At 34.7% G+C, this 24,528-nt stretch overlaps 1 protein-coding gene across 1 annotated transcript; it reads right to left on the bottom strand.

Annotated features, from left to right (window-relative positions):
* Positions 1-10,545: 10,545 nt before the first annotated feature.
* Positions 10,546-18,608, bottom strand: LOC149224348 (uncharacterized). The gene is made up of 4 exons (XM_089388162.1): positions 18,295-18,608; positions 17,422-18,218; positions 15,849-16,597; positions 10,546-11,034 (listed from the first exon to the last, which is right to left on the bottom strand). The coding sequence occupies exons 1-4, from the start codon at positions 18,606-18,608 to the stop codon at positions 10,546-10,548; spliced, it is 2,349 nt and encodes a 782-aa protein (XP_089244288.1).
* Positions 18,609-24,528: the final 5,920 nt, after the last annotated feature.

Genomic DNA, 24,528 nt, shown 5'->3' with positions numbered 1-24,528 from the left:
TCAATAGATTTACAGAATTTTGTCCAAGAAAATTCTATCAATTCTGATGATAAGTGTAGAAGTGTAGTAGAATTACTTCTCATTATATCAGGTCTCAATGAAAGCATTTTGTCTTGTATTTTGCATGAATTTGGTGAGATACATAATGAAAATATATTTTGGGATGTTTTTGAAATGAAGTACAATATGGAGGGAAATGAGAAAGTTGAAGATGATGAAAGTGCCAGTAAATTTATTTCTAGAATTAAAGATCTAAATGATAAATTAGGTAACATCGGTGAAACAATATCTAGTACAAACCTAGTTATTGTGACATTAAATGGAATGCTTGATGAATATCAAATGTTTATCATTGGTCTTTCAGCTAGAGAGAAGGCTCCTACTTTTGATGAGCTGGTAGGTATACTTATGTAGGAAGAAGAGTGAAGAAGAATACTTAAATAGAAATCTCCCAATTTAGATTTACCATTGATGGCTAAAGAGAAGCAATCCTTCAAAGGAAAAAAATGGGAGAAAATAAAGGCAAAAGACCATAGGTAAAATCATTTCAAGGTACACCTTTAACAAGGACAAACACCAAATCAAGTAGAGATAATGTGTGTTATTACTGTGGAAAACCTGGTCATTTTGCTAAGAATTGCATGAAAAGAAGGTCCGATCAATTTAAACAAAGAAGGAATTCAGGAAATTATGTTGATAGAAATGAAGCAATGAGTCATGATTTTCACAATTTTAGATTGTTTGTGTCCAATGCTACTTTATTAGTTGAAACAGATGATGATAATGCTTGGTTTATAGTTTTTGGTGCATCAGTCAAAATGTCATGCAGATGATATTGGTTTGATACTTATCATGAGGTTAATAATTGTGGACACAACTATGTAGGAGATAATAGATCACATGAAATCAAAGGATATGGTGATATAAGTGTTATGATGTGGAATGGACAAGAAAAACAAATTCAAAATGTGGTGTATGTTCCAGAATTAAAGAAGAACTTAATTTATGTCTCTACTATTATAGATCAACATTTAAAAGTTGAAGTTGTGAAATCACATTGTTTGGTAAAGGATGTGCACGACAACTACAAGCTTGTCGCAAAAGGAATGAGAGTTGGAGGATTATACAAGTTGGATGTAATGAAGAATGGGCATAAAGATTTAGCATCAACAAGCATGTAAAATATAGAGCATTGGCATCAAAGATATGCACACTTAAATCATAATAACCTAATGTTACTACAAAATAAATTGAAGGTAGAAGGCCTTCCAAATATTAAGGGTGAACACTTTGAATGTGAAGGTTGTGCACTAGGAAAAAAACATAGGGAATAATTTCCTGTGCATGAAAATAGAAGAAAATGTGAAATACTTGAACTAGTGCATATTGATGTATGTAGTCCAATGCAACATGTGGGTGTACTTTATAAGAAACAAAAATCAAAGATGTGTTATCAAATCGTGCGTTGTATAAAATTGAGACTATGTTGTAAAGCCTAGCTGAGACTTAGACCAAGATGCATGTCAATTAATAGTATGTTTGCATCTTATGTATTGTGTTATAGGGTATTTTGTGTGTTTATATTATGGTTGGAATTAAGGGGGAGTGTTGGAAAACATTAATTACAGCCACCTTCATTAAATGCATTGAGTCTAGTTTCTTCTAGAGAATTCAAGAGGAAGGCTTGAGAGTTCAGGTAGCTTCCCAAAGAAGCCATTGTCACCGACTCGATAAGCTTCTTAAAAGTGTATAAATAGCCCTATTTCACAATCAAATGTTCAAATGTGTTTCGTGTTCAGTTATGCTTTCTACGTTCTCAAATTGTTTTTGTACGCTTTAAGAAATTTTCAGCGAGCGCATACTCACTTCGACTGAGAGTGAGGATGCCGTTTGTCACAATTAGATCCACACAATGACCATCAGGGTCAATTTGGGTTCTTCAATACATTTACACATGAATCCCTAAATATTTTGGAAGCAATGTGCATAGAATATAGGAATGACTGTAATTTGTAATCGTGGATGACCTGTAAGCTGCCACATCATGGCATAATCATAAGTTGCCACTTGACCACTCCCTTATAGGTTTGGGCATACTCATATGTTTATTTTATATATAAGTCCCAAATACATATACATCCATGGCATAATCGATAGCTTATGTAAGGTTTTCTTCCCTTACATCAATGTATTTGGATTGTACAAAATATACATTACCCTATTGATATTTATTATGAAGTTTATCCACGTATTGTTTTTATTATAGTGGCCCTGCCACTATATATATATATATATATATATATATATATATATATAAAAGTATTTTAATAAATCTGTATTAAATATATATAATATCTATTTTAATAAATCCGCATTTTAATACATGGAAATTTTCTTACGAGAATATTCACAGTGGTTTATATATAGGGTCTTTAGAGATCCTTACATTCTCAATGTTTAATAGTCCATTTTAGGTTTATCTGATAGCTTTCCTGACATGAAATTATAGGTTACAAAAATTTATTTTTTTCTATAAAAGATAATGATGGGGTTAGGCTTATAGTTTAAGTTACAAGAATTATACGATTAGCTAAAAAAAATTGTTCATACTATAATACTTATTTTATCTATGGGATGAGTTATATTATATATAAATAATGTTTAAGAAAATTATAACAATTATTATTAGGATAGAATTATTTTCATTTTAGATTTATCTTAGTGTCAAGAGGTATCAAATTTCTCAAGATGAAAACCATATTTTGAGTGAAAAACTTGATGAAATATTTGCAGCTCAAGAGGCCTGATTCCTCTCGTCTCTTGGTAAATGTGGTGTTAAGATGGATTTGTACTGGTATTGAGCAACAAACGAATAAAATATATTAAATATAAGATTTCTTTTATTTACGTTTGTTTTACATAGTTGGATTGAAATTTTTTATTTATGTTTCACATTCTTCACATTATACTATTACCACATGCACCCTCATATTATTCTGAGGTAGAGAACATATATCCATAGGATATAACATCTCTCTCTGTAGATAAACACACACATCGAATAATTTTTGTTATCAATATTTTTTGAAATGTTTATATATATATATATATATATAACATTTCACATGATTTGCAAATATTGTTTTTAGGCTAGGAGATATTTGTTAGGTCCCTAACCTACATTTTTCTTACCCAACTTTATAATATGATCAAAATTTAGATATCTCGGCCTCACGTGCCATAGCCAACTCTCATAAAAATTGCATAAGGAACACTTTTCATAATTTTGTTTTAACACAAATATTGTAATCATTTATTAAAGCTTCAACTACTATTTCACCTATTCCTATAGTGATTTTGAAATTTTTAGATCTAAACAATACATCATAACCTTGGTCACACATCAACAAAACACCAACCAAGTTATAGTGTTTTAGGATTTCAACAAACAAGACATTATTGGCCTTACCTCTTCCATTCACTAGGATAATAAGTGTTTTTCCCATAATATTGCCTAGTGCATCCTTGCCAAAGGTCACATTAGCTTTGTTGACTAGTTTCAATGATTTTTTTTTTTTATCTACTGTCATGTGCTTGGAACAACCACTGTCAACATACCAATGGTTTCCTTGATTCTGAGCATATAAAACTAAGTCACAATATCCTTTTTTTGCTTTTGTTTCCACACTTTGGGTTGTTGGTTTGATTGTATCGTTCTAGGGAATAGTCTTTTGTTCCAGAGTCTTCAAAGAACTTCTCTATGCCTATAATTTTGATAAATATAATATTGCATCACATTAACTAGTGGAGAAAATGCATTGTTAAGTCTTGGTCTATTTCTCCTTTGTTTGGAAAAATTATTATCAACTTGATAATTTTCTTCCTGGTATAATTTTCCTGTATGATAGATTTATCCTACAATTTGTAGTTTTATGACCTTATTTAGTACAAGAAAAACAATATCCAGGACAAAATGCCCATGTGCCTAGTAAGACACCACTGTAAAGGTAGAAGGAATATGAGTCATGAAGACTTATTTAGCTAGCTTAAGTGAGTTTAGACGAGAAAACTAATCAAATATTTTATTAGCTAATTAAACTTGGAAAGACACCATTTTAAAATTACAAGGAACATGAGTAAACAAAAATATGAATGAAATGAAGACAAAATTAATACATAACGGTAAACAAGAACTGATTCTGGAGGAAATAAGGCATTGGTCTGGGATATCTTCCACTCATCTTGATGATGGGTTTATTTATTTACGATTCATCCTAAAACCATTTGGATACAAGATCAAGGATTGAGATTGGTTAATTGACAAGTTCAAATAAAAATTAGATCGTTGAAAACACAAATGGAAGACATTGGGGGGAAGAGTGGTTATGCTTAAATCTATTTTACAAAATATATTAGTGTTCTCGATGGATCTTTTTCCATTACCTAAGGTAATCATCAAAAATATTATATCATTTATGGGAAATTTCTTATGGACAGGGGTTCATAATGTAGAAAAAGAAGGCAAGATACATCTAATTCGCTGGTCATTGATAGCAAGACTAGTAGAGGTTGGAGGTTGGGGGATTATTGATCCTAGAAATTTCAATAAGGCACTTATCATCAAAAGCATGTGGAGGTTGTTCCGGGAGAAAGAATTTGGGCTGATATTATCAAGGACAAATATACGTATGGTCAACCTTTTTCGATTTGGATCACTAATGGGGCAAGAAAGAAAACTCAGACATAATTTATTTGGAGAAGCATGTTCCAAATTCTACAAATCTTTATGGGAAATGTGTGTTGGTAAGTGGGTGATGAAGCTAGGATTAAAGTGGGTTTAGACTCTCTTATGGGCATGGTGGGGAATCACTCGTTACTGGTTAGTATTCTCAACCACATTCATAACAAATAGATTTATCATCGTAATCAAATTATTCACTATAGGACTAATGAGTTGGATCTTCAAGAATGGTATAAGGGAGAGGAGTTGGAGTTGCCTTTAGAATTCATTGATCAATGTGAGGATTATAACACTTAAGAATGGAATCCCATTGGTGAAAGACATATATATAAATATTCCAAGTGACGAGAAGGGATACGGATTTCCATTTGTTTTTCAGATCATATGGAAATGGAACATCTCGAATAAAATAAAATGTTTTAGGTGGTTATCCATTCATAATAGGATATTGACGTGGTAGAATATTCGAAGGAGAGGATTTCAGGGACCCGAAATTTTCCATATGTGTAGGGAGGGTGCGGAGGATAATAATCATCTCTTCATACAATGTTTGTACACAAAGACAATTTGGAATGGGGTGCTAGGAATTTTTTAAAATTACATCAAAGGGAGTTGTACAGAAGTTGTCATCATGTATCAGAATTTGGATCAAAGACCAACAGTTTAGGGCACTACCTTTATATATCATACGGACTATTTGGAGAAAGCATAATGGCATCATCTTTGGTCAGAAAGGATTGGAGGTGCAAGAGGAGATTAATAAGGTAATAGTCTATTTCAATGAAGTTAGGAAGATATAGGGAAACAAAGGCAGCAGGAATATCAAGATTAGACAAATATGGCATTCATATCCAATGGGGTTCTTTGATGGGGCATGTGCTAATAGAACATGTGGATGTGGAGGGGTTACTTCATCAAGGCTGATACAGTCTATCATTTCTAGTGGGAGGGTGGAAAAGGAACCAATAGTAGGGCAAAAATCAATGCATTATGGGTGTATTGATTGTGGAAAAATGGTTAGGGATTAATCAGAGACAGATCTATGGTGATGCCAAGGGAATTATAGAATGGGTCAAGGGTCAAATTATTTCAATCCGCCAATTTTAATTAATTGAATGAATTGTATGAAAACCTTGTAAAATTTTACCATATCGATAGAGAACAAAAGTAAACTGCAGATCTTCTTTCAAAGAAAGGTATAACAAGGGAAGCACATAAATTTTATTTTGCTTCCTTTCTCTACGGATTCATTAGTAATGCAGGTACTATCAACTATTCATAATGGCATATAGGAATTTTTTATGTTTTGTTGCGTGTAGGAAAGAGATGGGAATTTTAATGATTTCTAGTCAATAAAAATAGGATATCAAGGTTGCTTGAATGGCAAAATTTTGTACATTCTATTTTTTGTAGCAAAGGGTGTAGGCTAATATTAAAACATTACATTTTAGAGGAAAAGTTATAAGTAGCTCAAACATTTTGATTTTTTTGTAATCTAATGATGGAAAAGATGAAATTGTGATTTGCTTTATGTATTACCTTTAATACTAAAGAGTAGAAAAAGGAATATGAGTCAGGAAGAATTACTTGGCAAGTTTGAGTGGGTTTAAGTAAGAACAACAACAGAATATTTGATTTTATTAGCTGATTTTCACAAATAAAAAGTTTGTAAATAAATATTTTGCTTACATTTACCATATGTTTGTGTTGTTAGTTGATTTTTCCCTTAATAAATTTTAACATTGTGAAAAAGCCAATCTTGCTTAAACTCTGTGGCCAAAGTGGCCAGTTTGTGATCTATTTTACGAAGGTGAACGAGAATCCACCGAGTCACCTAGGTGTATTGTGGATATTTTTGAGTGGCGGAGCGAAGATAAATGCTTAGGTCTGCGTATTGTTATGGGTGGAGAAACGTTCATATGGCATGACTGGGTCACCCGCGTGAACTCAACCTGTGACACTGCTGCTAAAGGAAATCACAGCAAAACTGGATAATGTTCTGCAGGGTGAGAAACAGAGTAGGAAGAAAAATGTGTTGGGGCATTGAAATCAATAGGCGACAATTGAACTGGAGCGTGCAATGGAATTTGTTTCCCTCAAGTGTGATACCAACTGGGTTGCTTCCGAGTGTGGGGTAGATGGGCATTGGGGTCAAAAATACCTAGGTCATTTGCTTACATTATGAAGAAGCATAGGTAAATCTATTGTTGGATGCTTGGATCACTATAAGGAATTGCAAATCAAAAAATTGCTTGAGTGGGTAGTGTTCTCTGTGTAATTAGTATTGTACGTAGAAAGCTTGCATAGCATGCTAAAAGAAGAAAATGGAAGGCTGAAGTTCTCCATATCTGATTCACAATTCGCAACTATAAATTTATAATGTGATCAACGCTCCGTCATGAACACCCTTGCTGAAACAGAACTGAAAATTACACAAGAGAACTTGGAAATACCCGAATGGTAGAGCTATGGAGAAAACGAGTAGTGGAGTTGGCCAAGGGTTTTCTGCATTTTAGGAGTGGTTTCACTGACATCAATAGCAAAGGTGCAGCAGAGGTAGTGGCCCAAAGATGGTGGTATGAGTATCTAGCTACAAAGGGCATCAACTATTGGGGATATGCTCTCATGTTAAACTATGAGGATATGTGGGAAAAAAAGGATTTTTTTACCCAAGTGATATGGGCTACAAGCGCTCAGAATTGCTGGAAAATCAGTGGAGATAGTGGATGACGCCCACAGATGCTGAATGGGGATATTTGGCGAGTCACATTTTCCTTCAACAACTATGATCTACATTTTCTCAACAAATTTTATTGTAGATTCACATAAGATGGGATCGATATGTTACTAAAAGTACCTCTAAATAGCTTTGGATCCTACGAAGAAAACCATGCTAGTAACCAAACTAGCTTTCTTCATTTACGTGGCGCAAATTGAGGTGTAGGTTGTGCGATCGGATTACATGACAAGGCTTCAAGTGTGTGCATGGGAGATGTAAATGTTGTCATAACAACAATCAGTTAAGTTAAGTTAAGTTAAGTCAGGTCAGGTCAGGTCAGGATAGGAACCATCAATTATATATAGGTTAGGTTAGATATATTATATTATATATAGGTTAAGTTACATATATTATATTATATATAGTTTAGGTTAGGTATGGTAAACAATTTTAATTGCAAGACTATTTGGTAAGTTAAGTAAAGTTTTAGATGTCAATTTGGGTGATTGGGGAATATGTTGGATTAGTAGATATTTTGTTTGTGTACTCTCATAGGTAAGGTGAAGGTGATATTTCATTGTTTGGTTAGATTCAGTGCAAAGAAACTCAAGTTAAGTCTTAAGGGGGATTGTTAGGTAAATTTTACTAGGTGAAAGTGTCAAAGTTCCATTGTTAAACAATAGTTGTTTTAGGTACACGGGTTTTCTTACTAATGGTTTCATAAATGTGGATTGTATGTAATGAGAATTTTTAAATAATTAGAAAGAACCCATTGTAAAAATGCCTACAAATGTGAAAATTGAAGGCTTATTTGGTAGGCTTGCCAAATTTGGTAAATAAACACAAATAGAATATTCCCTTAGTAAGCTTCCCAAAATTAAACATCCCAAAAATAAACATAATGTTTATTTTTTTTGTATTTATGTTCTTTTTAATGCTAATTCATTTATCTCTCAATAAATTTTAACATTTCTTTGGTTTTTTAATGAAATACATTACAATGTAACCCATTTGTTTAGTATTTACTTGAACGCCTTGCACTTTGACTCCCAAACAATAGAGTTGCCATGATTGGTTACTCCATGTTGCTGCTATTAAATTCATTAATTTAGCAATTTGAGCCTAAAGAAGGCTGACGTGCAACTTTAAAAATTAAGTTTTCCATTGGTTCCTAACTATACCACCTCACTTTCTCTTTATCGAAAAAGACTATATTAAAGTTCCTTGTTCCTTTTTTCTATTTATTTAAAAGAACAATGTTAAAATTCCTTGTCACTGTATTATATTTATCAAAAACATTTTCCTTTTGTAATTACAAGTTTCGAAACATTTTATCTTTTTAGAATACTAAAAGAGAACAATGTTAAAATTCCTTGCTACTGTACTATATTTATCCAAAACATTTTCCTTTTGTGATTACAAGTTTCCAAACATTTTATGTTTGTAGAATACCGGTCAAGTATGTAATACATAATAGAATGAAAAACATACTTTAGAATAGATGTTTAAATGTCATCATAGTCTAGTGTTGAGAATAAACATTTTCCTTTTGTGATTACAAGTTTCCAACCATTTTATCTTTTTAGAATTCCAGTCAAGCATGTAATAGAGAATAGAATGAAAAACCTACTTTAGAATAGATGTTTAAATGTCATCATAGTCTAGCGTTGATAATAAGGTGATGATCATGAGCCGGTAAGTGGAATATTTTCCCAGCATAAATTCCTTCTGATACTCTTACACCAATTTCGATCCCTCACTGATTTGCGATTTCTTTTCTCAGTATCCAAAATTTCCTTGAATTCCAACTTCATCTCGACTTCATCTCTTGGATAAGGACTACTAGAGGTGTTTTCACAATTAATAAATAGCTAAAGGATTTCAAGTGTGAAGATTTATGCATATTGTTGATGATCATGGTATCTAAACGCATTCATTTTATTTACTTCCCAATCATAGATAGTTATTGACTGTGACGATTTATGCATATTGTTGATGATCATGGTATTTAAACGCATCTATTTTATTATAATAAGATATTGAGTCGTGTTTTTGGTTTCCTGCTAGAGTATTTGAAGGTTTTTGAAATACTTGTTGTTATCTTTTATGTTGATCTTATATTTTGGGGGTACTTTATGTTTTTTAAGTTTTCATTGCTTTTTCTTTTCTTTCTTTCTTTTTCTGAATATACTTGTTTCTTTTTGTAAACAAAGGTAAGGCCTTCTCTATTAACATCAACCAGCGAAACTATGTACAAGAACAGGTATCCTCCTCCCGCCCCGAAGGGAAACCGGGAGGGAGGGCCACCAGAAGTCAGATGTTTTCAGCATAAAGCTGAGAGAGTACAACAACAAGTATAAAACAAAACCTACAGACTATCTACCAGCCGGAGCTATACCCTATCATCTTATGCATTCCATATCCTATGCCAAAACTGATACTATTGGTCCTATCAAGTGAAAATTGAAAGAAAAATGAAGGCTTATCAATCATCCATAATCTTCGGTTTCACCTCTTCCTCACGGTTCTCCTTGGTTATCAGCTTCAGAGTGTTTTGGATATCCTCTAGTTTTCTATCCTGTTTCAGCATAGCAACTTGCAGATTCTTCATTTCCTCTTTCAGGCTCGGGTACCCTTGCGCAATCTCAGTCATTTCTTCCGCAATCTGTTCCATTGCTTTGGCCAGTAGACACTTCATCACCCAATATAAATGCAGGGCCTATTTATACTGGGAGAGACGACCCCTGGTGTTACCAGGATCCGTCATAAGAGGCCTCCATTCATTCATCTCAGGGTTTGAGGCCTCCTCTGGGACTCTCTCTTCCAGATTCTCAATAATTCTTCTTATCTCCACATTGCCCTCCTTGTTGTACACACGCTCTGCATCTCTGGCCATCTGGTTCATGGTGCGGCGACCTCTTTTCCGTTGGTTGGGAGATTGAGGTTCCAAAACATAGTCCCCAGAATGCCTAGTATTTTGTCGTCCCCTACTTCCTCTGCCCTTACCTCTCCTTGAAGGCCGACAACGGATGTAACTCCGGCTGCCTTGACCGTCTTCAAACCTCCCTCTCCCCCTGCATTCCTCCTACATATTCCTCATCTCGCCTTCTCTATATATTCCTCCTTCTATCGACACCTCCTGGTCCTTCCTCCTTAACCTCTCCACGATATCCTTTACATTCTGGTGGTTATCAGTCCCCTGAGAGCTATCTTCCTCCTGTATCCTCTGTTGCCTCGTCGTCCTCTTCCTTCTGCCATCCTCTTCGCTATATACTCTAGCCTGCCTACCACCCTCAGCCATGGTCTCTTGCTTTTTACGAAAACTGTTTCGAGGAAATTTACTCCAGGTATCCACCGTCCTCGCCACCTTGCATGTCCTTAGATTATTCACATCAATGTCTGCTGCTACTCCCTTTAAATTGTTGCCACCTCTTATGTCCACTACCGCCTGCTCGCCGCCGTTTCCCATCCCTTCTGCTGTCATGATGATCTTGGAGCCATGTCTCATGGTGCTCTCCTTGCATTGATCTCCCTTCACATCCTTTATTATGATTGCCCACAAGTGAGGCTTGTACTGACAAGCCCTACCCGTTATAATTAAGCTACCCAGAGTCCTTTCCTTCACCCCGATCGGGGACGAATATACTTGTTTTTTAACTTTACATTGTTATTTTATTATTTTATTTTTCTTTTCATTTTTTTGATGATTTTTTTTGTGAGATAGTTTATCTTGGGTTTTCTCTTCTTTCTTGTTTCCTATTAAGTTGTCTTCCATGTTAAGATCCTCGTTATTTTTGTGTATTTTTTTCTTACCTATTACTAGATTTGTCTCCTCTTACTAAGTTGTAATTATATCTTCCTCAAGGTTCCACATAAATTTCTCTTGAATATCTAGGAAATAGAAGGTTGAAATAGCTAAGATAGTCACACTAGTTCAATATACTCATATTGTGCTTTCTTTGATGACTCCTAAAGTATGTTTTTTTTATTCAATAGATATATCTAAAAGTGATTTGAGGTAACAGCCTAAGTTAATCATTCTTTCTTAGTCATCTTTTGGGAATTTATTTCCTCTGTGAAAACAAGTGTTGTTGATTTAGGAATAGTTTTAGCTTGTTGCGTATATGTTGGAGATGTTTCACTCTTAACAACCCCTTGGTAGGATGCATTTTATTGTTTCCCATTTTCCATACCTCTCCCTATTCCTACTTTACAAGTGGTTATGCTTGTTTCTTCTCAAAATATTTGGAAAATTTTCCATATTTATAATATTTTTTTCACCTTTAATGGAAATTTCATGCAATCAAGTTGTTGGGAAATAAAGGAGAATGCATTATTGGAGGCCCTTATCTAGATCCACTTGAATATAGGTGTGGGTAGTAGCATATGTGCTAGATTTAGGATTATGTTTATCAATGTGCCTATGTAATGTTTCCACAATTAGTTTAAAGAGCATCACCACCTAAGTAATGAAGATGTAGATGGGGTAGACATCCCATGCAAGTACAACATATAAGGCATCTAACTTTGGATAAAAATTAGGGGTAATTATATTGACATCAAAGTTAGAAAATGACTTTGAATAACACCATCACCTCAACAATGAAGAGGTAAATGGGGTAGACACAATCATGTATGTGTAATAGATGGAACATCTAAGTTGGGATAAAAAGTAAGGATCAATATACTAAAATACATACTTCTAGATCCAAAAACATATAGTCCACTTCTAAAAGTCATGTATCGGTATCCATTATGTTCAAAAAGGAGATCACATAATCCCTTTTCACAAAAAAATGGTCTATCATACCTTTGATTAGAGCTTGGCAATTCCTTTATGGCCAATTACACATTGAACCCATATATTTTATTGTCTAAATTCTCATTCCACAAGAGCTAAGGTGCTTTGTCGAGAAGTTGCGCTTGGCACGTAAACTTTTGGTATCTCATCAAGGTTCTTAATGAATCTAAATTAGATTGATTTCATAGAATATTTTCTCATTCTCAAAACAAGTACCTAAAAAGTGGCAACAATAGTATAAAAGTTGAGAGGAAGAATGGAATTTCCCCTTAACATCACTGCAAAGAGAAAAAATCATAAATAAGTTGTAGAAATTAGCAATTAGGATTTAGAATATGACATCGAAATAAAAACTTAATGCCTATATATATATATATATATATATATATATATATATATATATATATATATATATATATATATATATATATATATTAAAATTAAATAAAAATATATTAATTTTATGAAAATAATTGCAATAACGAAATTTTATCCTTTGTATATCATTTTTTTTTTGTTAAATTTAATAAGATATATTTTTTCAAAAATTCATTGTATTTCATTGGTATATTAATAAAATATAATAATTGGTTTATATTTTCTTAAGTGGTACTATATTGTGAAAATGATTGGGATAATAAATTACAATACATACCAAAATATTCAACATATTACCTTTTCATTCAATTTTATATAAAATAGCAAGATATTGTAAGAATATGAACAACCCAGATTCTTTTGTGAAAATGAGGTCTCTTGCATTTTCTTATAAAAACATTATTAAAACTGTTTTTATAAAATATGATGTAGAGACTTCCCTCACAACCATCACATGTATTTGTTAGTTAGTTTGTTTGTCAAACTAGTATATAATTTTTAAATGCATCATATCATAAATATATAGGAGCTAGGAAGCATAAGATTTGAATTTCTTCCATTCGGTCCCCTTTTTCTCCATTGGACACATAGCCACTATCTTATAAATTTTATACAATTTTTAACATTATATTTACATGAGTTCATTATACTATGAAATTCATACCTCAGAACACATTATACTATAAAATTCATACATCATAATAGATAGTAAACATATTTATTGTAATTAAGTATCTAGTTGTGTAATAATTAACTTTAACTTTGAATTTCATAGTAAAAAATTATACAATATATTTATATCGTTAACCTATAAAATCAATAATCTAAAATCATACAACTTTATTCCCTCAATAAAATATTTATTTATAATTTATATAAAATCTTATAACTAAAATACATTAAAAAAAATAAGCATCAAAATGTTATAATAAATTAAAAAATATTTTATTTATAATTTATATAAAATCTTATAACTAAAATACATTAAAAAAAATAAGCATCAAAATGTTATAATAAATTAAAAAATATTTTATACCATTATTATTAAGATTTTCCTCAATAAAAATGGAATCTCATTCACTTTCATTGGATACAATAAAAGACCACTAAACGAAAAAGTGAAAAATAAATCCAAGAAAAAAACTTATTCTCATAAGAATACTTTGATATTTGTGAGAGACAAGTTATTCCTCTAGGTGATCGAGTAGATTTTAGGCTTTTGGCCTCCTCCTAAGCCGATGAAGTGGCTAATTTATTGTTATATTATATATAAGTCATTTATTTTATTATATTATATTATTTTATTTTATATTATATTATTTTATTTTATTTTTTATATATATATATACTATATTATATTATATTATATTATATTACAGTAGAGATAATGAAAATTAGTATTACTAGCAATTGTATCAAAAGGTACAAAGAGAGGCCGATAGATTTATGAAGTTGGAATTGTTGAATTTTTATAAAAGGTCAGACCACCTTCTCCACTGCTATTGATATTGTGCAGTTTATTAAATATGGAATAAAGTAAAAGATATAGGAGACAGAACAGACTGGGAATGTAAGATCTTTATACTGGAAGTGAAAAAGAGAACAAAGTAGCATGTCAAAGCAGAAATACTTAAAGAAAACCACAAGACTTTCTATTCATTCACAAGTATTTAAAAATGCTGACATGACTGAAACAAAAAAGAAGAGAATTAGAAAATTTCATGTAAATGTATTTTATTTTAAAAACAAACAACTAACCACTCTATAAATGTCATTGCAGAAGCCCATGTAAGGTATACATATTCCTATATAACCTTTTTGAAAACAAAAACAAAGATAACTTAATGTGAGTAGCATAACATCTAGCATTCCATGAACAATAGAAACCACACTCAAAAGGCCAAATCTATGTAAACTGAGTTTTTATTAAAATTGTAGGTACAAAAAAACTTATGACACTCCATAACTATGCATCATGTTTGGTGGAACATAGTAGACTTATTACACTTGAATACTTCTAAATATTTTACTTGGTATTGTGTGTTTATCACAAGAAATTATACAGGAGAGAATTACATGATTTGCAATGTATTTTTTGAAATTTTACATATGGTCTACACATAGAGACATGTTTGGTAGCTAATAACTAAACATATATACAATGAAAGTATTATTTGGCTTCTAAACATATGTACAATAAGAGCATTTTATTACATATAGATGTAATTGACAATGAGCAGGTAATCATATATGCATGATGGGGCATGGCATCGGCAACAGAGTTGTTCCTGCAATTGACGCTGCATTTTTCTGTGTGTGTCACTTTCATGGATGTGAATTGTTATCTTGAGTATTTCTTTTACCTTATTTAACAATTCAATGGTTGGATGCAAACGGTAAAGAGGCAATGTTCACTAGGGCAGGATGCTGAATTTCTTGGCAATACTCATACAACAATCATAAATAGCCTGTATCCATACCTGTTTCCATCCAAAAATAAAATATTGTAAGTGACAATGGATGTGTTTGACGAAAGCATGTTTTTTAAAGCGCTCAAGTAAAATAAATAATTTTTTAAAGAAATTTCTAAATTGCAGTGAATGCTAGACCTTGTTGTTCTTGGCGGGAAATATTTTGTTTGAATATTTGAAATAAAATAAATGATTTCAAACTAATATAAAATCATATGAGGTTAAATGTAATAGAAAGCAAATGTATGTGAAATTTGGTTATTGCAGCAAGTGGTGTTTACCATGTGGGTAATTCTGGAAAACAGGTTGTACGATTGGCTAAAGTATATTCTCCTACATAGATTTTGATGCAAGCAATGATTCCTCTTGTTGTCTACGCTTAAGATATGGATTCTTGTGCATTTCTGCAATGCGTGAGAATGGGAATGCTGGATTGATTTGAATGTCTGCCAATGAACGCACTCTTGAAATTGCAGTGAACATTAGCCGTTGTCGTTCTTTGGTGCCGATGACTACTGTTGCTTTGTCTAATGTCATTCCTTATGACTTGTGTATCGTTAAAGCCCATGCCATTTGAAGTGGTATCTGACGGCGTGCACCCCTTGTGATGGGAGAAATGGGCACATATGTTGGGTGTGAAATGTCCCATGGTGTTCCTTTGTATTGTATAAAGTCGACAACCACGAAGGATGGTAATTCTGGGGGCTTTGGACCAATAGAATAAAATATTGAGATGACCTTCCCAAGTGCGCCATTGACGAGGCCTGCATGTACCCATAAGTTGCTGGTGAGCATAAATTTTTGTTCATTGCATAAGAGCACTTTTGAAGGCAAATGCTCATCTTCCGTTGTAGTAGGATTTCTCTGCCTTTGTTGTTCTGCAGAGCAAAGCGCTACTGGGATGTTCAATTTTTTAAGCATTTTCTTATTATGCAAAACAACTGAGTTGTTTATTGCATATAGGTGCATGGATTCTTCAAATGTGCATTGCTCTTCATGTGTAAGAGATGAACTTGTTCTTGACATTAGGTGTTGCCAATCTTCAAGTGTAGATATTCCATTTCTGAGATTTGTGAGTATTTGCCGGAAAGAAACCTGGGACGGGCTAGCTCCTTGTTGACGAAAAACGGTTGAAAGTGTTATGAATATGTCGAAGCTGCGCCAAAGTGCAGTGCCATGCGATGTCCCAGCATATAAAGGAATGTCTTTTACAGGTGGTAGCTGGCCTAAATCTCCGACAAGGATAATTGAGCGATTACCAAATGGTTCATTTCGGTGAAGAGGGAATGCCTCTCTTAGACGATCATCAATGCGAGTAAGCATTTTTGGACCAATGAAGCTCATTTCATCAATGAGAATGTACTCTACATGGCAGAGTTGCTCTTGCAGTTGTAGGAGTGGTTGGCCTTCAAGAGGATGCATTGTTTGGATAGGGATACGAAGGGCAAAGTGAATTGTGAGGGAATTTATGTTGAAAGCTGCAATGCCTGTTGGTGCAAGTAACAACAAAGGGTTTTTGTTTGCTGGTGAGTTTTCCACAAATGCATGGTGTAGACATCTAATCAAATGGGATTTTCCTGTCCCAGCTATTCCTTATATGATGATTTTGCGTGGGGGTTTTGGCGAGGGGTTTTAAAGTGTGAAGAAACGGTGGTGAAGGCTATGTTTTGGGTAGGAGATAATGTGTGATCTTGGGGAAGGTTGCAAAAAGAATGATGTTCGTTTTGAATCGTTGAGCATTTGAGTTCAACGAAATTTATGGCAGTTTATTGCAAGTGGGGAGGGATAGTATTATGTGACCAATTGTGGTTGGCATCAAAGTCGCGGTAGCCAATCATGTCAAGGTCATCAATTGCAATATTGTAACCTAGGTGCAGCTGAGAGAGGATTTGCCATTCATTCATTTGCATGGAATCAGGAGGGATGTCGGGGGTAGTTTGATCTTCAGTATGTGGGGTTTGTGGGTTTTTAATTTCTCGATGGACATGCCATGGTGTATATGTACCGTTTTTTTGTTCCCAGTGTGCAATAATTTCTGCATCAGTTGAACCAATATCATTGGGGAGTGTTCGGAAGGTGAAATACAATAGTAATTCACTCTAGCAAAAAGTGGCATAAGAAGGATCATCAGAGGAAGGAATGACATTGTAACGGGGCAATACATGTACAATCATTGGTGGGAATATGTGTTTCCATTGGTTTTTTTTCCGCTGGGAAGTATATGACCATGAGCATGAAGCTTCAAGGAGGGGCAGTGATTCCAATGAGACAGGCCTATTCATGTATGCAAGGATAAAGTTTGGTGTCAAACCAGGGTTCTCAGTATCTTTTGAAACGTGTTTGAAAACAGACTTGTTGACATTCAAAGACCGAAATGTACAGCTATTGAGAGAAAGAGGTAGCTTTTGTAACATATGGCATATTTCTTGTGCTCCAATGTCTCTATCTGCAATGGTTTCTGTAAGGAGTTTTCGGATAACAACAACCGTAGGTGCTTCTGGAATGGCACTTTGTGATAGTCGTGATAGCATTTGACGGTAGCTCTCAGGTCTTGTTTCTGATTTTGCTGCATATTTTGAAATATATTTTAACACAGCATGGCGAGAAGGGACTGGTTGGCAATCAACATTTGCTCTCCAAATAGATAGGAGATCGGCATTGTGAATATTCAATCTTTCATCATTACGTGCAAGGACATAGGTCTTATGACCTTTATCATCAATGAAAAGTGAAGATGTGGACTTCAACTCCCATGGTACTCCATATCGACAGCTAAGTACATTGTCTTTCTTGCGAAGACAAGAAGACTCATGACACTTTGTATGACGTTGAATGCAATTGACAAGCTCTGTATGGCCTTCATACTGAATGGATGTGAATATTGATGCTGTGTCAAGAAGACATGGGTTATGAATTATTGATTGCTGAAGCGGAATATTTCGGTGCTCTGCTTGACATGGATTCCAGGCAATTACGTAGTGGTCGAAATATTTCTGTGCATTAGCAATTTCTAATGCATTGTTCCAGTCAATTGTGTCCATGTTTGGTGCATTTTGCAGCCAGAGGAAGCCATGAATGTGTGCGGATCCTCTATATTGCCATTCGTATCTGAATATAATATGAAGGTAAAATCTCATTATAACATATATATGAAATGTAGAAGAAAATGGATATTAAAAAATACCTGCACCAATAGTCTACTGCATGGAGGCCTTTTTGCAGGATTTCTTCGAGAAAAATTGTAAATCTGCAATGCATATATTGGGTTGTTAGATGTGGGTTCTTAATTATGTTTTGGATTTTCCATTGGAAGTGGTTGACTGAATTGGAAGGAACACTGGCAGGCATGATCATCTGCAAGTCATGCCATTTAGTATCAGCTACACTGAGAGTGAAAAAGAATGTAGGACTTCCTATTTGCGTGATCATGTAAGTCAGCTCATATCGTCGTCTGTTCCAGAAAGATCGTGTTTCTCGTATGGCTGAACCGAACCGCATTATTTTCTCTGGCAATCTTGAATCTGGAGAGTCATGAAGACACTCTCGTAGGTCTGAAACTGTTGTTCGCAAGTTGTTCTCAATGTACTTTTTCACAAAAACACTAGCAGTAGTTTCGCTACGATGGCGCATCAGAATGTTATAAAGATAGTAGCGAAATCTTGGGTGTTGGCAAAATCGGTTATCATGGTAGTGCAGCAAGTGTAAAGCATATTCATGCATCTCAACTTTTGTAACTCTTGGTTGCATGATCATGGCAATGCCTGTAGGGAAGAGTGTGGGGAATGCCATGGCAAAGAGGCCTATGGTGTTGTATTCATCCATCGATGTTAAAGATATTGGAGGCCAGTCGATAGAGCTTGTTGAATTTGAATGGGTCAAGTGAAAATAATTACAAATGTGCTCAAGCTTAGTACTTGAATTTGGGAGTATTGGAATGAAAGAAGAGGGTTGGATTTCTAATGGAGGTAGCATGACATCAGTATCATAAGTAGAATCAATATTGGTTTGATGGGGTTCAAAAGAGGAGGTGGTTACATTATGGAGAAGAGAAGAAATATCAGTAGGGTGATCTGGTAGTGTAGAAATAGCAGATGAATTGAATTGAACATCACAGTAGTAAGGGTCATTTTTTTTTTTGTATTCAAGCGTTGCAAGGACACGTGATTTGCAAACGAAGAATTCATAAGCCTTTTTAGATGGATTTTTCCTTTTCACAATGAGGATGTCTAAGTCAGAAATCATTTGGGGTAAGTATTTGGCAATAGTGGTGATGTCTTGAGGGAAGCTAATTGTATGGCCACTATATTTGTATTGACCACCACGAGCATGAGTGACTTGTAGTATGGGGTTTACACGTGCAATGAGCATTTCTTCAACTTGTGTTAACTGTTGAAGGACATAGGGTTGTTCACCAGGGTTCATGTTGTTTAGTTCAGAAAAACGATTGGTAGATTTAGATGATGCACAACGAAAACAAGAAAGTCTACCGTGTAAAAGCTTTGTTTTCATTCCTGGGTATGCTTCTTTACATATTGTGCAAACATGCACGCTAGAAAGTTCATCAATCCTTTCTCGAAAGCGACGATGTTCTTCATTAAGGGGAGGGTTATATTGGATTTGATGTAGGTGAGATGGGTTGGTTTGTATAGTTGGGAGAGCATTTGAGGTGGGAAGGGATGTCGAGGAAGTAGTAGGGCTATTGTGGTTTTTATAAAGTAGTCGCCGCCGTGCATTTATTGTATCCTTTTGTTGTGCATAAAGAAGACGTCACTGCTCGTGTTTGTCCGCATTTTGATTGTTTTTTGGCATATCTAAACAAGTACAAAAAAGTAGTGTTAGTTTTCATAAACAAGTATTGCATGTTTGGAGAATGTATTACAAGTTCTAGATATTTTTTTTCTTATTTGAACATCAGTGAATGTAGGTAGATTAGGTAGAAGGAAAAACATGCAATTAGGAGTACTATAAAATCATATGTTATTATGGCATCTATTATTGAGAGGAGAGGAGCAAGATAACCAAGATTTTGCTTCCTTCTTCTTTTCTTTTTTTTTCAAGTTTGAACAATAGCATGAATAGATTAGCAAGCAAGAGATCAATGTATAGACATGTAAACAACGAACGGGAAAATTATGTGGTAAGTCTTTACAAATGTTGATATCTATATTATGTAAAATGAAAAGTGGTAAACATACATATTTTGGAATAACTGGAAGAGAGTATTTGCAGCAACAGTGTGCATCACAATAACATGGGTGTAATTTACAACAATATGAAACAATGAGTTGTGCAGAAATGTTTGTTTATGTAAAAACAATAGTGTTTGAAGAGACCCAAAAAACTTTTCAAGGGCGGCGAACAACAGGTCGTTTTGAAGTGGACATTGCTTGAATGTCATTGAGGGCTTCTTTGCATGCAGAGGCATATTGAATTTCTTTTGAATTTATCAGTATTGGTTGTAAGCATTGAACACCATTGAATTAATCTGCTTTAATGGAAAGTGTTAGCAGGAAGTGGCGTCCCGAAATTCGGCCACAAATTTCCTGCAGATCAGCTGGTTCGATAGAAAGAAGGAAAAGGTCTTTTGCCGTGATGCCCATGAACTCGTTTCCTGCATCATTGAACGCTGTGACATTCTGCAGATGCCTGGTGTGGTCATGTAGCTCAATTTTAAGTTTGTAACGGTAGTCACATTCTGGGAAGTCGTCGTTACATTTTGTACAATGCCAAAGATTGTTAGAATGCTCCACAACCTTCTTCATGCATTGTTTTCCATTGAAATCTAATGGACATGCTAGAAAGTATAAGTCGTCCATGTGAAGAGCAGTTATTGTTGCACGAACTGAAACCCATATTGCTTTAGCAGAGGTTTGCATTCCAGCAATTTCATGGAATTTCTTTCGTGGTAGGGCATGTTTCGAAGCAACACCATAGTTTCTACTCAAAGATGGAGAAGAAGAGCTATAACATGTTTCACAGAACCATGCATGTAGTTGATGAGTTTCTTCAACTTGTGGATTTATGATGAGAGTGCTTGTTGATATCGTTCCTATTGTGGTGCCATTAAATTCAGATACACGACCTCCTTTGATTGCAAGGATTGGTGGGTTGTCGAAAGAGTATAATTCAGCAAGGTTTTGTCCTATAGAGTCACAATGGTCTCCCCATTATGTTACATCAATGCTAAAACCCGACTTGTGTTTTAATATGAGTGTTCTCCTTAATGTCTCACTTCCATCTTTTCGTCGAATTGTTGATGCAGGTGAGGTCAAAGTAACAACACCAATGACATCCACATTCGTATTTGGACTTGCACTTTTTATTTCAGCAATAGTCTTGAAGTGAAAGCTCTGGTACGGAAACGTTGGATCATCTATGGGACATGGATTGATAGTGGAAACAGTAAACAAGTAAATTTCCCATTTGTTCTTGACGTGGTTGTAGTTTGGATTTGCTTCTTTAATTGCGCCATTTGAAACAATGTATAGCTGCCCAACTTGAATTAGACTGTAAAGACATTCAGCCAATTCAACAAATGCAGAAAGGTGGATCTCTTCCTTATCATGATTGATAAGGTCAAACCCAAAAACTTTTCCTGATCCTCGCACATTGTTGTAAGTCTTCAATGATGTTTTTGCAGATGCTCTACCTTGGATTGACCAATATTTTCGAGCAGGATTGAGTGCCGTGAATGGAATTGTTGTAGTTGTTGCCGTAATTGGTGGAGTAACTACAGAGGGCAAGGTATCTTCTGTTGATGGAGAGCTAACTTGGGATGTACCTGCCTTTGCATGTAGTAGTGTTGATGAGTCCTTCGTCAATGCTGTTGAGCGCATCACAACTTCAAGCTCAACCACTCAGATGGACCTTATGTAAACAAATGAGAAATGAATTAATGAAGATTTTTTTATTTTTTTTGTGTAATGCAGGAAGCATATAGAAGAAAAAAAATAGAAAAGGGTAAATTCAAAAGTTGGGCCTTACGAGGAGTTTTGAAGAACCATGCAAGCGGCTTTTTTAAGCACAATTATTGAGCCAATTTGAATGTCTTCAGATGCAACTTGTTGGCTATATGTTGATGGTAGCAAAGTCTTGTGTTGATGTGTTCCATCAGATAGAGAACCAATATCGATTATCTGGAGCAGTGGTTGAATATCAGTGGAGCCATTCAACAGCAGGGGAATGGCATTTGTAGTCAATGCTGGCTCCATAATATTAATAGACGGATTCTATTTCTATGATAGTAGTACCTGTAATTCATCAAATCACCACAGCACAAAAGTCATGTAAAGAATAATGTGATGTGAATGAGGGAACTAATCTAGCAAGGCTAACTTTCGATGGTGAAACAATAATAAGGGCAGAAGGTTTGAGAGTAAATTGTCATTCACAACACTATTAAAGATGAGATGACCTTGTAGGTGTTGTCAGTTAAGGTTAGCTTAGGTAGAAGTACTAATGCATCAAAAGATCCATGTGATATTAATTTGGACTCATCTGTTTTTTCAATAGTAACACCTATTGCTTCCATCAATTCTGATAAGATTTGAAACAGAGTCGTTGCTGAATCAAATAAACAAATCGTTGGTTGTCCACATAGATCCCGTGTGCAATTTAGGAGACTGATTCCTCGAAGATGAAGAATCCGAGTCAGTGGATCTCGGCAGATTCTCCACAGTGAGTGGAGGAAGTCCTAACAACCATCTGGATTGACGGTGAGGGACGAATGTAGTCAAAATGACTGGTATATTTTATCAGATAAATTTTAAGGTGATATTCTTTAAGTCTGAAAAACGATAGCAGTCAGGTACTAAAAAAGAAAAAATACACTAAAAATGACAATCAGCAAACAAAGTGAAATTACCTTGTCTGATAAACACCAATTACTGGAGATGAAACCCAGTCTCTCAATGAGTAACAGAGAAGGATGGCCAAATGTACGGTTACGGTTACTTTTGAGCTTTGCCCGAACCTCAGATTGAGGGGCCAAGTACTCTCGTGAAGACGAGCACCCTCCCAAAAAATGAAGACAAAGTAGGTCCGTCCGTTTGAGGTACCAAGACAGCCCGTCCCAGTCACCTTAGGTAAGTACCTAGAAGTATTGGCCACTAGAGATACCTCAAATCATAGACATTATGAGGGGGGACATAGTCGTAGACAGCATGCTGTGTGGGCAGGATACCTGAGTCCCCGACTCAGTTCCGAAATCCTCGAAGGGACCCTGTTACACAAAAGCCCAAAGGAGCTGTAAAAGAAGGCGGGCTACCTTCAATTACAATCCAATGTTGTCTCGTATTTCGCTCCGTTGTGAGTGGAGTGGTCCTGGTAATATGAGTGCAGAAGGACTTTCACTCTTTAACGACACTAGTTTGATTTGCAACCTTGGGTAGTTGACTCACTCTCTTATCCCAAGGTCCTAATATATCTAATGTTGGTTTTCTCTAAAAAAGAGTATCTGATTGATTTTAGTGTAAATTTTAGTGTACTTTCTTATTTGTCTTCGTAGGGGGTATTGACGTATGAATATGATGAGAATATCGACTCATTAAACCATGTAGAACAATGCTATAAAAAAAAATTCAATTTCTTATGCAAACAAGTCTTATTCTACACATGTATTATTTCACGTATTTATGTATTCATCAGTGCATATAAAGTCATTCAACACTTTGCATAGCCGAAAGTTCCTTTTCTCAATATTCCCTAACAACTATTGAACGAAAACAAAGCAGCCTACAACTATTTCGACAGAAGGAGATATACAGTTTATCAGCTTTTCTTTCAACAAAAAATTCTTTTATGAGAGAAAAACTAAAGCATTTTCTTAAAAAATAAATTTTAAGACATCAAATTTGTTAGCATAATAATGTTGCATATCCTAATTTAGCCCTTGGGACAAGTTCCCCCCCCCTTTTGGTCCACAAAGTCACTTGAAAAACATGGAAATGGGTCACTAACGCACAACTGAAAGTTCATTTTCTCAATATTCCCTAACAACTATTGAACCAAAACAAAGCAACCTACAACTATTTCGACAGAAGGAGATATACAGTTTATCAGCTTTTCTTTCAACAAGAATTTCTTTTATGAGAGAAAAACTAAAGCATTTACAAACCGTAAGGTTATCTGAAAAAGGTACCTGTTACACACATGTTCATCTATTTGACATATATTGACAGGAAGTGTAGAAAGGATCACCTTTGGTTCTTTCTAGATTCGCTTGGGGATCTCTGTGCGGTAAGAAGAACTCCTCCTGACCGGCTCCAAGATGATTCCTGCACAAAAGAACGATTGTGACGTTAACTAAAGAAGCTCGAAAGCCAAACATGATACTGAGGAATATTAAACTTTATCATGTCTTAGTCCAAGACCATTAGTATTGAGAATCCTAGAGAGGGAGGTATTGGGTATTCTAGCA

Source organism: Pinus tabuliformis, chromosome Q (genome assembly GCF_031772625.1).
Source record: "Pinus tabuliformis cultivar Carrire ecotype Pingquan chromosome Q, CPIR1, whole genome shotgun sequence".
Classification (NCBI taxonomy): Eukaryota; Viridiplantae; Streptophyta; class Pinopsida; order Pinales; family Pinaceae; genus Pinus; species Pinus tabuliformis.
This window is presented reverse-complemented; position numbering and strand designations above follow the sequence as displayed.

Bases quoted from the DNA above. Each gene is read 5' to 3' on its own strand.
- LOC149224348 (XM_089388162.1), bottom strand. From the start codon at position 18,608: ATGCGGTTCGGTTCAGCCATACGAGAAACACGATCTTTCTGGAACAGA. The intron at 18,219-18,294 runs GTATTTTTTAAT...TATTATATTCAG, and splicing joins GCAGTAGACTATTGGTGCAG to ATACGAATGGCAATATAGAG. The intron at 11,035-15,848 runs GTCATCTCAATA...AGGGCTTGTCAG, and splicing joins TCAATGGCGCACTTGGGAAG to TACAAGCCTCACTTGTGGGC.